General features: G+C 53.3%; 1 protein-coding gene across 1 annotated transcript in view; it reads right to left on the bottom strand.

The window, feature by feature from the left end:
* Window positions 1-12585, bottom strand: part of LOC104697407 (fibrillin-2) — a 66949-nt gene that overhangs the window by 53894 nt on the left and 470 nt on the right. The window contains 3 exon segments of the mRNA XM_039566220.1: window positions 2029-2127; window positions 2827-2909; window positions 11977-12268. Of these exon segments, the coding sequence (XP_039422154.1) occupies window positions 2029-2127; window positions 2827-2909; window positions 11977-12143 (349 nt within the window). The 5' untranslated portion in view covers window positions 12144-12268.

Below are 12585 nucleotides of genomic sequence, written 5' to 3'. Positions count from 1 at the left end.
CTCTGGAATGCCTGGAACAGCCCATTCCTCCTCAGGAAGGTGCGACCACTCCAAAGGCAAGAGCCCGAGGCTGGAGCAAGTCACACGAAAAGTGGATTCACATCAGAACCCCACGGAGAGCTCGGCTCCGGCTGCCAGGGAGAGGAGGGGCCGGGACCCGGCAGCTCCAGGGGCCGGATTTGTGGGAGTGGAGGCTCAGCTGTGGCTCCTCCAACACCAGCTCCAGGCTGGGAAGAGCTGGGGCCAAGCGCCTGTCCAGGAGCAGCAGGACTCCCAAGTGGGATAATTCTGTGGCTGCTGCTGGTTTGTGGGAGTTCTGGGAGCAGGGAGGGGTGGGCTGGGAAGTCTCCATGCTCCAAGTGCTCGGCACAGGGGCAGGACATTGGATCCAGGGCTGGTTTGGATCCGTCCCGATGTCTCCTCGTCTTCCTCGTGCTCCACGGCCAGGGCTCAGCCCAAATTTAGATGGGAGTTTAATCCTTCAGGAAACGGAGCTCGAGGCTTCAAAGCCTTGCCTAGATCACCAGACACGAGGCCGTTCCTACTGGGAAAAGGCTCCAATCTGCAATCTGCTTCCCTACAGCCCTCACCTCACTCAGGCAGCGCCGGGAAAGCAATTCCAGCACATCTGGGAGGCTGCCCGGAGACAGAGGGGGCTGGGAGGGGTCTGTGTGTCACAGCTGGCCCCGGGCAGCTCCTCCCTGCACATCCCGAGCCTCGCACTGCAGGGAGCTTGGGATAAGGTTCAGAGGAGCTGAGGAATTCGGGGACTTCAGACACAAGAAGAGTCCTGGTCCAGAAATTTCCAACCAACTGGCAAAGACTCTTCCAGGTCCCATTTCTGACTCCTGCCATGATCCCAAAATCCCTGAGATCCCATCACCTTCTGATTTATCAGGGAATCCCCGACAGGCTTGGGCTGAAAGGGACCTTAAAGCTCATCCCATTCCACCCCTTCCATGGGCAGGCACCTTCCACTGTCCCGGGTTGCTCCAAGCCCAGTCCAGCCTCAGAGTGTCCAAGCCTGGCACTGTTGGAGTCCCCTGTGGATCTGGAATGCAGAAGAACACCTTCCAACCAGGAATTTCAAGGCTTTATCAGGATTTGCCAGGGTAGCAGAGGCCAAAGTTGTAGGGAAAGGAGAAATGGCAGGAAAAGGAGGATGGCAGCTCGTCCTCGTTAGCTTTTCCCAGGATTGGATTGGACTGGATTAGTCCTACAACTTATTGGAAGGGATCAGTGGCTCTGCCAGGGATCAGCTGTGGGGTTTTTGTCTCTACTCACTCCCTACTCCACCTAAACAGCCCCTTCAGAACACTCCTAAAACATCTTTACTCCCTGGAGCAGGAAACCAGGCAGGAAACGCCGCTCTTTGTTATTCCAGAGGAGGCACAGTGGCTTTTCTTGCCTCTGGAATGCACAATTTGTCTGCTTTTCCACAGAAATCCAGCCCCCAACAGCGAATTCCAGATTGGAGGAGCCCCCGCAGAGGAGCCTCCCCCCTCACATCCAGCCCGGGCTCCCGGGAATGCCACGGCCGTGCCCAGATGGATGCACTGCTCTCGGCATTCCTGGAATTCCTCCCTGATTGCTCCCACATGGACCCTGACTCCCGGAGTTTCGTGGCTCCAGCACCTTCCCGCCCCCGAGGGCTGCAGGCTCCGCTGCCTCCCGGGGCACCCGCAGGGATATCTGGAGCGAAATGTGGCACCTGGGAAGCCGATCCTGGGAACTTCCCTCTCCCAGGCACCCCCTGACTGGGGGTTTGAGGGGTCACTTTATCACAGAGGCTCCTCTGCAGCTGGGCACTGATGGGAAATTAATTCCTGGGATGTCTCTCTCCATCTGAGACCTTAAGCCACTCCAAAATCCCGTTTATTTCTGCAGGAAAAGCCTTCAGGGAAAGCACCCTGAAACACGGAATATTTTGTGGGCTCTGCCCAGTTCAGGGTAGAACTGCAGAGATTTGATTCCTTTCCCTTTTGGGAGAGCACAGAACCCCTGGGATCAGCAGCAGAATTCCCTTACCTCCAGCTGAGCCGCAGTTGGGGGAAAGTTGTCCATTGGAGCAGGTGCACATGTTGGGCCGGGAGCAGAATCCATCCCCGCAGGAATTCCTGCAGATTGCTGATGGCACAGAGGGACACTGGGATTAGCACATGGAACTCATTCACAGACCTGGCTCTGGCTCTGGATTCATCCCTCGGGAGAGGAATCACCCAGGGAGGGCCTGGGGCACCTCCGTGGGCAGAGCAGGAGTGGGAAGGACCTTAAATCCCATCCCATCCATGGGCAGGGACACCTTTATCCTGCAGAAATGCAGGACGTCAGCCTGGATTCTCTGGATTCATGGATTCTCCAGCCCTGGAGAGCCCAGATAGCAAGGAAAACTCCCAGTCCAGGTGAGATTTATCTCAATCATCCTCCTGTGGCCCCTCAAAGATGCAAATTCCCTCTGGGAGACACCTCTGGTGACACCAGGTCTGCAGTGTCACCATCAGCTGGTGTCCAGCTGAATTATTCCATGGGAACAAGCAGGAAATCACTTCCTCAGCAGCAAAATCACTTTGTCAGAAGCCTCCTGTCCCAAGCAGGCACAGCCAAGGGACACCTCAGGAGAGGATTAAAGACTGAATTAAATAACTGGGACCAGTTGGAGCCACCCCGGTTTAATCGGGATTAGCAGAGCTGGGCATTCCCACAATCCCTGCTCCTGCCCCGTCCTGAGCTCTGCACTGGGAGCTGGGAATTCCTTCCCACAGGGCTGGCAGCTCCCTTGGAGCAGGGAAATGGGTAAAATGGATAAAGGGATAAAGGGATACTCACGGACAATGCACTGGTTCCCTCCAGGCAGGGTTTTCCAGCCGGGACAGCAGTAGGAGTGGAACCTTGAGCCACAGACGTTGGGGCTGAAAATCAAACACAGTTTGGGGTTTTTCCCTCTGTTCCAGTGCCTTTGGATAAATCCAGGCTCTGCAGGAGAGCAGGGAAGAGCTCCCTGTGGGACATCTCCCTCCAAACTCCATTCCCTCCCATTTAGAATTTTGGAGGGGTTTGGTCAAAATCAGTGGAGGAAGAGGAATGTGGCATCAATCCCACAGACCAAGAGAGAAGGGAGTTCAGTGGAATGGATAAAGTGGAGGATTTTTAATTAGGGGGCAGACAGCACCTCTTCCCAAAAGGGATTCACCCAAGGATTTCGTGCAGGGATCCGGGGAGATGGAGGGTGAAACGAAAAGATGCCAATTGTTCCTCCCAAAGTGAACCTTGATGAGCATCTGCTAAAAATTAGCGGAGTTTCAAAATAAACCATGGGGAGAATCCACTCTGAACGGGCTGGGATTAATGGTGTCCCAGGAATGACCCAGAGGGAGAAGGGAATGAGATTCCAAAGCAATAACTCCAGAAGGACAACGCTGGTTTGTAAGGGGGGGAAAAGATAACATCTTCAGTAAATTTGGGATAAATTTGCTTTTGCAATTTTTTATTTTTTAAATTTATTTTAATTTAATTTAATTTTTAATTTTTAAAAATTTATTTTATTTTAATTTATTTTTATCAGCAGTTTGCTCAGTGCCAGGAAACACAGGTTAGAATCCCTCATTTCCATCAGAAAGAAGGTCGGGATAAAAGGGATGTCTTAAAATCATGGAATCACAGAATGGTTTGGATGGAAGGACCTTAAAACTCATGGAATTCCACCTCTGCCAGGGACACGGACGCCTTCCACTATCCCAGGCTGCTCCAAGCCCCGTCCAACCTGGCCTTGGACACTGCCAGGGATGAGGACATAATTAAAATTTTAAAAATATATATTAAAAATTCAATTAAAAATTAAATTTAAAAATACAGAGGTTTTTTTTCCCCTCTCACTCTCAGCTCTGCCTCCTTGGGGGTTTTTCCCAGACCGGGCGCAGTCCTGGAGCGTTTTTCCATGGATGGATCGTCCCTTCTCACCTTCAGTGCCGCTGAAAGGGCTCATTAGCTAATGAGAATTATGCAAATGCAGTGACTGTGACCAAAAGAGGGCTGCTGAGGAAGGACAGAGGGAAAACAAACGCTCGGCATCGCCTTTGTGCTCTCGAAACAACCCCGGGGGTTACGGAGATAAACAGGGACGGAGTCAGCGGGAATTTCAAAGGATGGCACCGAGCGCTGCCCTCTGGCACTGCCTCCAGCGGAGAGCTGGGAAACGAGGCAAAAACCGCTGGAGCAGAGCCGTGGGATGGGAAATGCTGGATGTGAAACGTGGGCAGGAGGAGCCCCCTCCCAAATCCACACCGGATCCCAGCGGGAGCCGGGCCGGGGGCGCGGCCCCTGCCCAGGGAACGGGACACACGCGGCACCTGGATGGGGCTGCAGGAACCTGGGAAAGGCCCCCGGGAGTCCCGGGATGCGGCCGAGGGGCTGGGAAAGGAGCTGGGAAGGGCTCGGTCCTGCGGGTGCTGCCAGATCCTGGGAAAGGCTGGAGAGGGAGGGAAACAGTGCGGGAAGTCCGTGCAGAGAATCCCTGCAGGCTCAGATTCCAGCGGAGCTGTTCCTCCCTCTCCTGCTCGAGCACTCTCTCCTAACTTTGGGATCCATTCGGCTTTGCCAGTATTTTGGGAACGTCCCAATATTTCCCAGTTATTTTGCCTTTCTCTCTCTGCATTCTCTGTGTAACTCGAGCCGCGGGATCTCTCTCCTGCTCTGCCAGCTCCTCCAGTTTGGGGAGCAGCCGCTCTGACAGGGGAGAACGGAATTCCCAGTTCCCACCTTCCCTGTCCCTTTCCTTATTGGAAAGTTCTTCTGTCTTCAAGTCTCATCCTAAGAAAAATTTGTGGGAGAAACCGAACCCTCCAGGAAGAGATTCAGCCAATTCCCAACTTGTTCACTTTTGGGAATGGCCATCGACTCCAGGTTTTCCCAACCATCCAGAGGCACCTTTTGCTTCACCAGTGAAATTTTCCCGAATTTCAGGATGATGAGGATTTTCAGTGCCAAAAGACGGATGTCTGCTATCCGTGGAAAAGCTTCTTTAAGGAAGAGACGGGGAAGTTTCTCTGGGGATTATTTGTGATCCCCCCCCCCGCAGCCCTTCTCTCATTGTGAAATTCAGAGTGAAATCAAATGAATGAGGATGACTTCAGCCTGTGGTTTTCCAGGGACAATGATCCCACCTCTCCATCCGAGCTGGAAATCTTCCCCCAGTTCAGGATTTGCTCTGGTTTTGGTCTGCGCCCGGTTTTTTGCTGCACCCCTGGGATCAGCTCTGACAATGAGTGGGGACAGCTCTGGAGCCCCCCCGGCCTCGGTGGGGATCACCAGGGGACAATAACTGGTGCCAAATGTCAGGGGGGTTCTGGGAAAGCATCTCCCCCAGCAGAGGGATTTGGGATTGTGTCAGGGCATGGGAACAGATCCCGAACAATGCTGACTTTGGGATCTGCAGCACATTCGTGTCCTCCTCCTTTGGGACCGACCAGATCCCCCCCGTAAACGCTGCAAGGATTCATTCCAGGGAATTCTCACTTTGAGGAGTTCTCTGCTCGCTCCCCCAGGCCTGGATGTGTTTGATGAGGAATTTGCAAAGGAAAAATTCCAGAAATCCCCCTGGAAAAGTCAGATCTGCCCCTGCTCAATGCAGGGACAGTGCCAAGGTCCTGCAAAGGGGGTTCTGAATTCCTCCCACCTGGAACCCATCCCTGGTTCTCCAGAGCAGCTCCTGAGGACTTTTAGGAATGGATTCAAGTCCCAACAATTCCAATTATTTTTGGTCCTAAGAGCTGGGGTGTAAAGGTGAGAGGTGCTGAATGTCTGCGCCTCGAGGAAAAGCCACAGGCCTCAGAACTTCCAACAGAAATTTGGATGTGTAACATTCCAGCACAAAAATATTCCAAACTCAGCATGTAGAAACATGGGATCATAAAATCCCAGACTGGTTTGGGTTGGAAGGACCTTCAATCCCATACAATTCCACCCCTGCCATGGGCAGGGACACCTCCCACTGTCCCAGGGTGCTCCAGCCTGGCCTTGGACATTTCCAGGGATCCAGGGGCAGCCACAGCTGCTCTGGGAAATCTCTTCCAGGGCCTCACCTCTGGGAGCTGGAATTAATTTTTAAAATCATTCTTATTCGGTTTCATCAAAGAAACGAAGCAAAACAGGAGGAAAGTCTCGCCAAGGCTGTGCAGGGGTTGGGTTCCAGCTGCTCTGGGTAAAGCCAGGCTCAAGCCCCATTATCCTGATCCTTTTCTGGTTTATATCTTTTCAGCAAGGGGGGGATCTACCAAGTCTTGTTCTCCACCTTTGCTTTGTCCATAAGAGCATTTTTCCCCTTTACTGAGTTTCTTCACACGCCTCCTGTGAGTGATGGTAGGAAAATCTCCCTTTTGGTGCACATTTAATTCAACCCCTGCAGACCACAAAGGAACCTTTTCCTTCGAAAAAAGACTGAAAATCCAACTGATTTCCAGGAACTGCTTCACACTTTCATTTGGAAAGCAGCACCACCAACTCTCCCATTTTTTTCCCCCCCTTAAATTCTGAAATAAATCAAAACTTCAAATACAGCCCTTAAAACTTCCAGACAAAACCCATATAACCTCTGCACTCCTCTGCCAGATATTCCTTTGCCATTCCAATATTCTCCCTCACGATTCCTGCCAAAAACAAGAGAACCCAGCCATGGCCAGGAGGCCAAGATCAACCATTTCACAACATAAATCAGGGCCCAAGGAAAACTGAGGAACAAAAGTCTCGAGTCAGAGGTTTCCAAGTGCTGCCTTCACGTTGTTCCTGGTGTTGTTCGTAGTATTCCAGCCCTGGCTGAGAACAAGGCTGGGACGTGTGGAGGACGTGGAGCTGGAAGCAGGAATGTGCTCCAGAAGTGGCTGGATCACAGGGGCAGAACTCCAGTTGCACCTTTACTGAAGGAAATTTGGGGCTCTTTTCACTGGTTTGGTTTTTGAAGTGTTTAAATCATTGTAGTTAAAGCTCATTTCCCCTCCCAACGAGGGGATCTGGCTCCCTGAAATCCAGGACTGAGTTAAAAATCGGGAAATTTCAGCTTCAGGTGCCTCTGAGGAGCACCTTGGTTCAGAGAATCATGGAACTGTTGAGGCTGGAAAGGACCTTTGACATCATCAGCCAGCGCCACCCCCACAGTCACCAGCATGTCCCCAAGTGCCACCTCCAGTGGGTTTGAAACCTTTTTAATTCCTAAGATTCTGGTGGAACTGCAAGGTCAGGGATGGACCTGGATGGAAATGCTGCTGGAACTCACCTGTGCCCCTCTCTGAGGACACTCAGAGGTGGTGGAGCTCCAGCCTTGATCTGTAACATCACCCCAGAGTCAGCTCCAGGCTCATTTGTGTCCTGTGGCCCCAAATCCCAGCCCGTGGCTTTCCCCCTCCTTTGCATCCCAGCTCAGGGAGGGGATGGAGAATCCCCCTGCATCCCTCAGCTCCTGTTCTGCAGCTCCAACATTTCCCTCTCCGTTCCCCAGTGGAAAATGAGGAGGTGTCAAAAATCCGCTGGAAGCTGCTCCCGTTCCCTTTTCCCCACAATGAATTTGGCCACCTCTGTGTGCTGCCCTCAGCCCGGGCCAGGGCAGGGTCCCACAAACATCCCAACGTGCTCTCCCCATCCATCTTCTCACTTGCAGGGGCCAGCTCATAATTAATGGGCTTGACATAACGAGTTGTGTTTGAAGTCAGGCCTTTATTCTTCCCGGGACAAACAGGCAGTGCTGAGGTCCCAGCAAATGGCAGTGCCAGCACGGCCCAGCCTAATCATCCCTGCTCTCCCTTTGTTCCACACATTCCTGCTCCTGGAAACTGTTCAAGAGTTCATTAAAGCAATAATCCCATTCCAGTGCTGCCTCAGAACGGGATTTGCCAGGGCTGGGCCCTTCAGGAGAGGCTCATTTGAAATTGTCTCTCCTTTAATGAGTTTAAGGCCAGATTAAAGCCGGGCTTGGGCTGTGGTTTACGGCTCCCCATCCGTTTATTAATTGTTGTTTGGGAAAGCTGGGCTGCATAAGAGGCTTGTTTATTTTGCATTTAATCCCTGCTTTGCATTTATTTCATACTTCCCCTTTATTGAAGGAGGCTGGGATGGGAATGAGCTCCATATAAATGTAATTCCAGCAGAAACACATCCAGCCTTTGGCCTGAACTGCTGGAGCCTCTTTCCAAGGCCTCTCCAAGTGCCCTTGAGCAGGGACAGCTCGTGTTGGGCACCCAGAGTCACTGGGAGCAGCTCCTCCCTCCCAGTCCCATGGTTTCCGTGGATTCTGGGTGATCTTTGAGGTCCTTCCAAGCCAAACCACTCTGGGATTCTACAAAACCCACAGGAATTGGTTTGTGCCACTTGTGGATGATAATTAAGAGAAACTGAACCAATGTTTGGGCATTTTTATCTTCCAGAGTGTAAAAACCTCCCTAAAAAGTCACCTGAGTTCCATTTCTCTCTCTGAACTTCTGGTGTGGCTCCGTTTTCTTGTCCCATGTGGGAAATGACAGGATTTGGAGATGGAGGGAGAAAGGGAGGCACAGACAAGGATAAATCCCAGGATCACTGGGGCTGGAAAACACCTCAGGGATCATCCCAACCATTAACCCAGCAGGAGGGAGCAAAAAAATGCCCAAAGGGAAGGGGAAAATCCCGATCTTGTTGGGGTTGGTGGCTGTCCCTTGAGTCCTTGGATGTGTCTGTCCCTCACCGGGCTTTTGGGGAGGGAAAACACTTCTGCCATGGATAAAATGCCCCAGGAATGGCAGGAAAACACTGTAAAAGGCTTTGGAAGCTGGAATAAAAGGTGTGGGAAAGGAAAACTCTGATTAACTCGCATTGGGAAACAAATTATTTCAGGAGACAAATAACCAGAGCTGCAGCCAGTCCAGGAAGCCGGGGAAGGTTTCCCCACAGGAGAAAACTCAGGACTCTGCACTGCTCCACCCTTAAATCCAACAGCAAATCCTCAACATTTCTCCATTTTCCTCCATCCAGACCCAACATCCAAATTTTTGGACCCTCTCACAGCAACCTAAGTGTCCAGGGCAGTGCCTGGGCTGGTGCCCAGGGACTGTACCAGTCCAGCCCATGGGACACAGCTGAGCTCAGCTGGATTTTAATTCCAGTTCCATCCAAATTCCTTCCTGCAAGCCTTGGAGCCAAGGGAAGGCTCAGACCAGCAGAGATCCCAGACTGAAACTGGTTTATCTCCCTGAAAGGGAAAGCTGGGGGTCTGTGAAGGCAAAGCCAAAGCAAATATTTGCAGTGGTGTCCTGAGCTGTTAAATGGACACCATGGATAAATGGGATTAAATGTTCCCTGTGTGGCTTTGGAGAAGAGATAATTCCACAAAATGCAGTTGTCAAGGTCACCCACGTGCCCACACTGTGAAACAACTCCAAATTTAAACAGCTGACCCAACCTTTATTTGCATTTCAAGCTGTGCCGAGAAAATCCCCCCTTGGTTCATTCCTTTGGCCACTCTGAGAGAACCAAACCTGGAATTGGGACTGACCTGCTTTGCCCAAAGGGAAACTCCACAGCACCAAAGGATCCTGAGGCCTCAAAGCAGCAGAAGCCGGGCCAGGGATGATCCCAGAATTATTAAATTTGGAAACAACCTCTGAGATCATAAAGTCCAACCTCCCAACGCTGATCCACAATGGCAGCTCTCCAGAATTGTTTCAAGGACAAGGGATCAGCACCATTTTGGGGAATCCACAGGAGAATCCCTGGGATTTTTGGCTCTGCAGGAGCTGGCTGGTGACATCTGCAGCTGCTGTCCAAGCCCAGTAGGACTTTATTTAAAACACGTCCCAGTTCTCATCCCACTGGGGTTCTCTGCCTGGAAAAGGGGTTTCAACGAGGGAGATTTCCAGCTGAAGGGCTGGGAAGGAGAGATTTGGACACAAATCCAGGGCATGGCCAGGGTCACCCCACAGGGAGCCTGGGAACCCTTGAGGCAGCAGTTCCAGCCCTGGCAGCTCCCCCTGTGCTGCCCACCAGGAATCCGTCCCCGGGAGCAGCCCTGCTCTGCCCAGGGCCAGGGGAACAATGATCCCTCAGTGGGCTCCAGTTCCAGCTGCACAGATTTCCTCGTGCTTGTCCCAGGGGCGTTCTCTTCCTGCAGCAGCGGCTCCAGGGGCAGGAGGGGAAAGGAGGGAGCAGGGTGATCCCAGCCCTCCGGAGCCACCGGGAACGGAGCCAAGTCTGGGGTTGCCGCCCTGAGTGAGGGTTTGAGGTGCAGGAGGGGTCGCAGGAGCCATTTCTCTCACTCGAGAACCTGCCCTTCGTTTTTAAGGGCCCTTGGGATTTGGGCTTCTCAGCCTGCCCAGGAGTCAAAGGGATTTGACTGTAAGGAATTTTTGCAACTGGATCTGGTCACTCCAGTCCCTGAGTGCTCCAAGACCACTGGACACCAGTGGCCTTTTCCTTTGGGTGCTGGGAACAATGGGAATATTTATTTCCTTCTCTGCCCTCCCTTTTCCTCCTGTTATCCATGCCCACATCAATGCCTTCCAATCCTTTCTGAGAGCCAGGAATCAGCCACACAGCCCCAGGATCAATGGGAGCGTGTGGATGTGGCAGAGCATCATCCCAGGGTGAGGGAGGGCCAGAGGGAGATGGAAAACCCAGAGCTGGGGTTGGGAATGAAGAAATTGGGTGCCTTGAGCCAAGCCTGGCTTCCACGGAGGGGAAGGGACTGAGGAGAAGGTGGGAATGCTGGGAATGCTGGAGGAGAGAGGTTTTCTCAAGAAGCAGCTTCATTCCCGTTAATCACAGCCGCCTGGAATGGGTGGGGTTGGAAGGGGCCTCTGGAGATCATCCACTCCAACCCTACAAAGATCTGGGATGTTTTGTCTGATTTGGGATGTTTTATCTGAAGGATGAGCAGGGCAGAATCCCATAGGGGTCATCCCAGGGGATGCACATGGGGAGTTTGAAAAGCCCAAATCCCTGGGCAGTCGTTGTCCCTCTTTTCCAAGGGCATCGTAGCAGGAGGCGAGGCCACGCAGGCTGGAATTCCAGGAGGAGCTGCCTCCATCCCCAGGGCTCCAGCTGCAACCCTTTGGCCTGGCTGGGCTGGGAGCAGAGCACTCCCTCCATTCCAGCAGCATTCCAGCATTCCCGAGCCTCTGGCACAGCCCGGCCCCGCGCGTGGATCCCGCTCTGCTCCTGCCCACTGACACGGGAACGCTCCCAGGAGCTGCAGCCAGACGCACTTAAAATAACCCAGGATCAGCGCGGGCCAGGAACCATCTTAGAGCAGCAGAGCCGAGCTCAGCCCGGGGCTCTCCTGCTGGGCCCTGACTCCCTCCTCAGGTGGAAAACGGCTCCGGTCTCGCACGGATCTGGGAGTGAGCAGGAGCCGCCCCAAGGGACTGAGTGCGGCCCCTTCCCAGAGCAAAGCAGCACCCAGGGGCAAAACCCTCCCAGCACAGCCACAGCACCTAGGAGCAGAGCCAGAGGGACTCCAGGGGCAAATCCCGGGGTAACGACAACCCACAGGTGACGTGGGAAGAACAGGCAGAGCCACCACTGCAGGTCATGGAATGGCTTGGGTTGGAAGGGACCTTAAAGCCCATCCAGTGCCACCCCTGCAGGGACACCTTCCACTGTCCCAGGCTGCTCCAAGCCCCATCCAGCCTGGCCTGGGACACTGCCAGGGATGGGAAATCCACAGCTTCTCTGGGAAATCGGTGCCCACCCTCCCAGGGAAGACAAACCCACCCACCGGGTGGGTGTGGGGGCTCTTCAGTCCCTGCAGGTGAGCCCGAGGCGCTGTGACCCCAAAAGGAGCTCAGTGCCCAGCACTGCTCCCATGGGATCCTGCCTGGCTGTTCCCTGTGCCAGCAGCTTCCCTGCTGCAGATTCAACTCCTTCCCAAGCTCAGGGAATGGCAATCCTGCCAGCCCAGCTCCATGTGCTGTGATAACAACCCCAAATCTGCTTTATCAAAGAGACAGAGCTCAAACTCACCCTCGCAGGGAGTCCTGGCCCCTTCTCCTCACTCTGTTTGGGGGTCTCTCCTCGTAGGCTGCAAATCTGTCTGTCTGCAAGTCCCCCTCATACTGTCCTCGGGCTGGTGCCACCACCAGCACGGCCGTGCAGCCCAGCAGGAGCCTGGCCAGCCACAAATCCCCCATGGTGGCCCCAATTCCGAGAGTCCCCCGAGAGCTTTGTCCAGCTGCAGGGTCCCTGCTGCTCTTGGAGGAGGATGGATTCTGGCAGCAGCCCCTGGGTGTCAAGGAGCCGTCCTGGAGTTCCCTTTCTGGAAGGAAAAGAGGGGGAAAGAGACATTTTTAAGGACTTTCCCATTTTTGAAGTCACTGCTCACCCCAGGCAGCCCTTCCTGGAGCTGATCCAGGGGGCCAGACAATCCCACCCGGTGTTCCCACTGCCATTCCCCACCACTGCATTGCCAGATCTTTCTTTCCCAAGAGCTGGAAACCAAGAGATGTCCAAGAGTTGTGGTTCTGCCTCACATTTATTTTCCTGATGGTGAAACAAAGAGCCACCAAAGTCCTCCAGGCAAGAGGAGAACTTCAAGAAAGAGCAGATCCTGCTCATGGACCATCATCCCACAGC

The sequence above is a fragment of the Corvus cornix genome, chromosome 28 (genome assembly GCF_000738735.6).
Source record: "Corvus cornix cornix isolate S_Up_H32 chromosome 28, ASM73873v5, whole genome shotgun sequence".
In the NCBI taxonomy this organism is placed as follows: Eukaryota; Metazoa; Chordata; class Aves; order Passeriformes; family Corvidae; genus Corvus; species Corvus cornix.
This window is presented reverse-complemented; position numbering and strand designations above follow the sequence as displayed.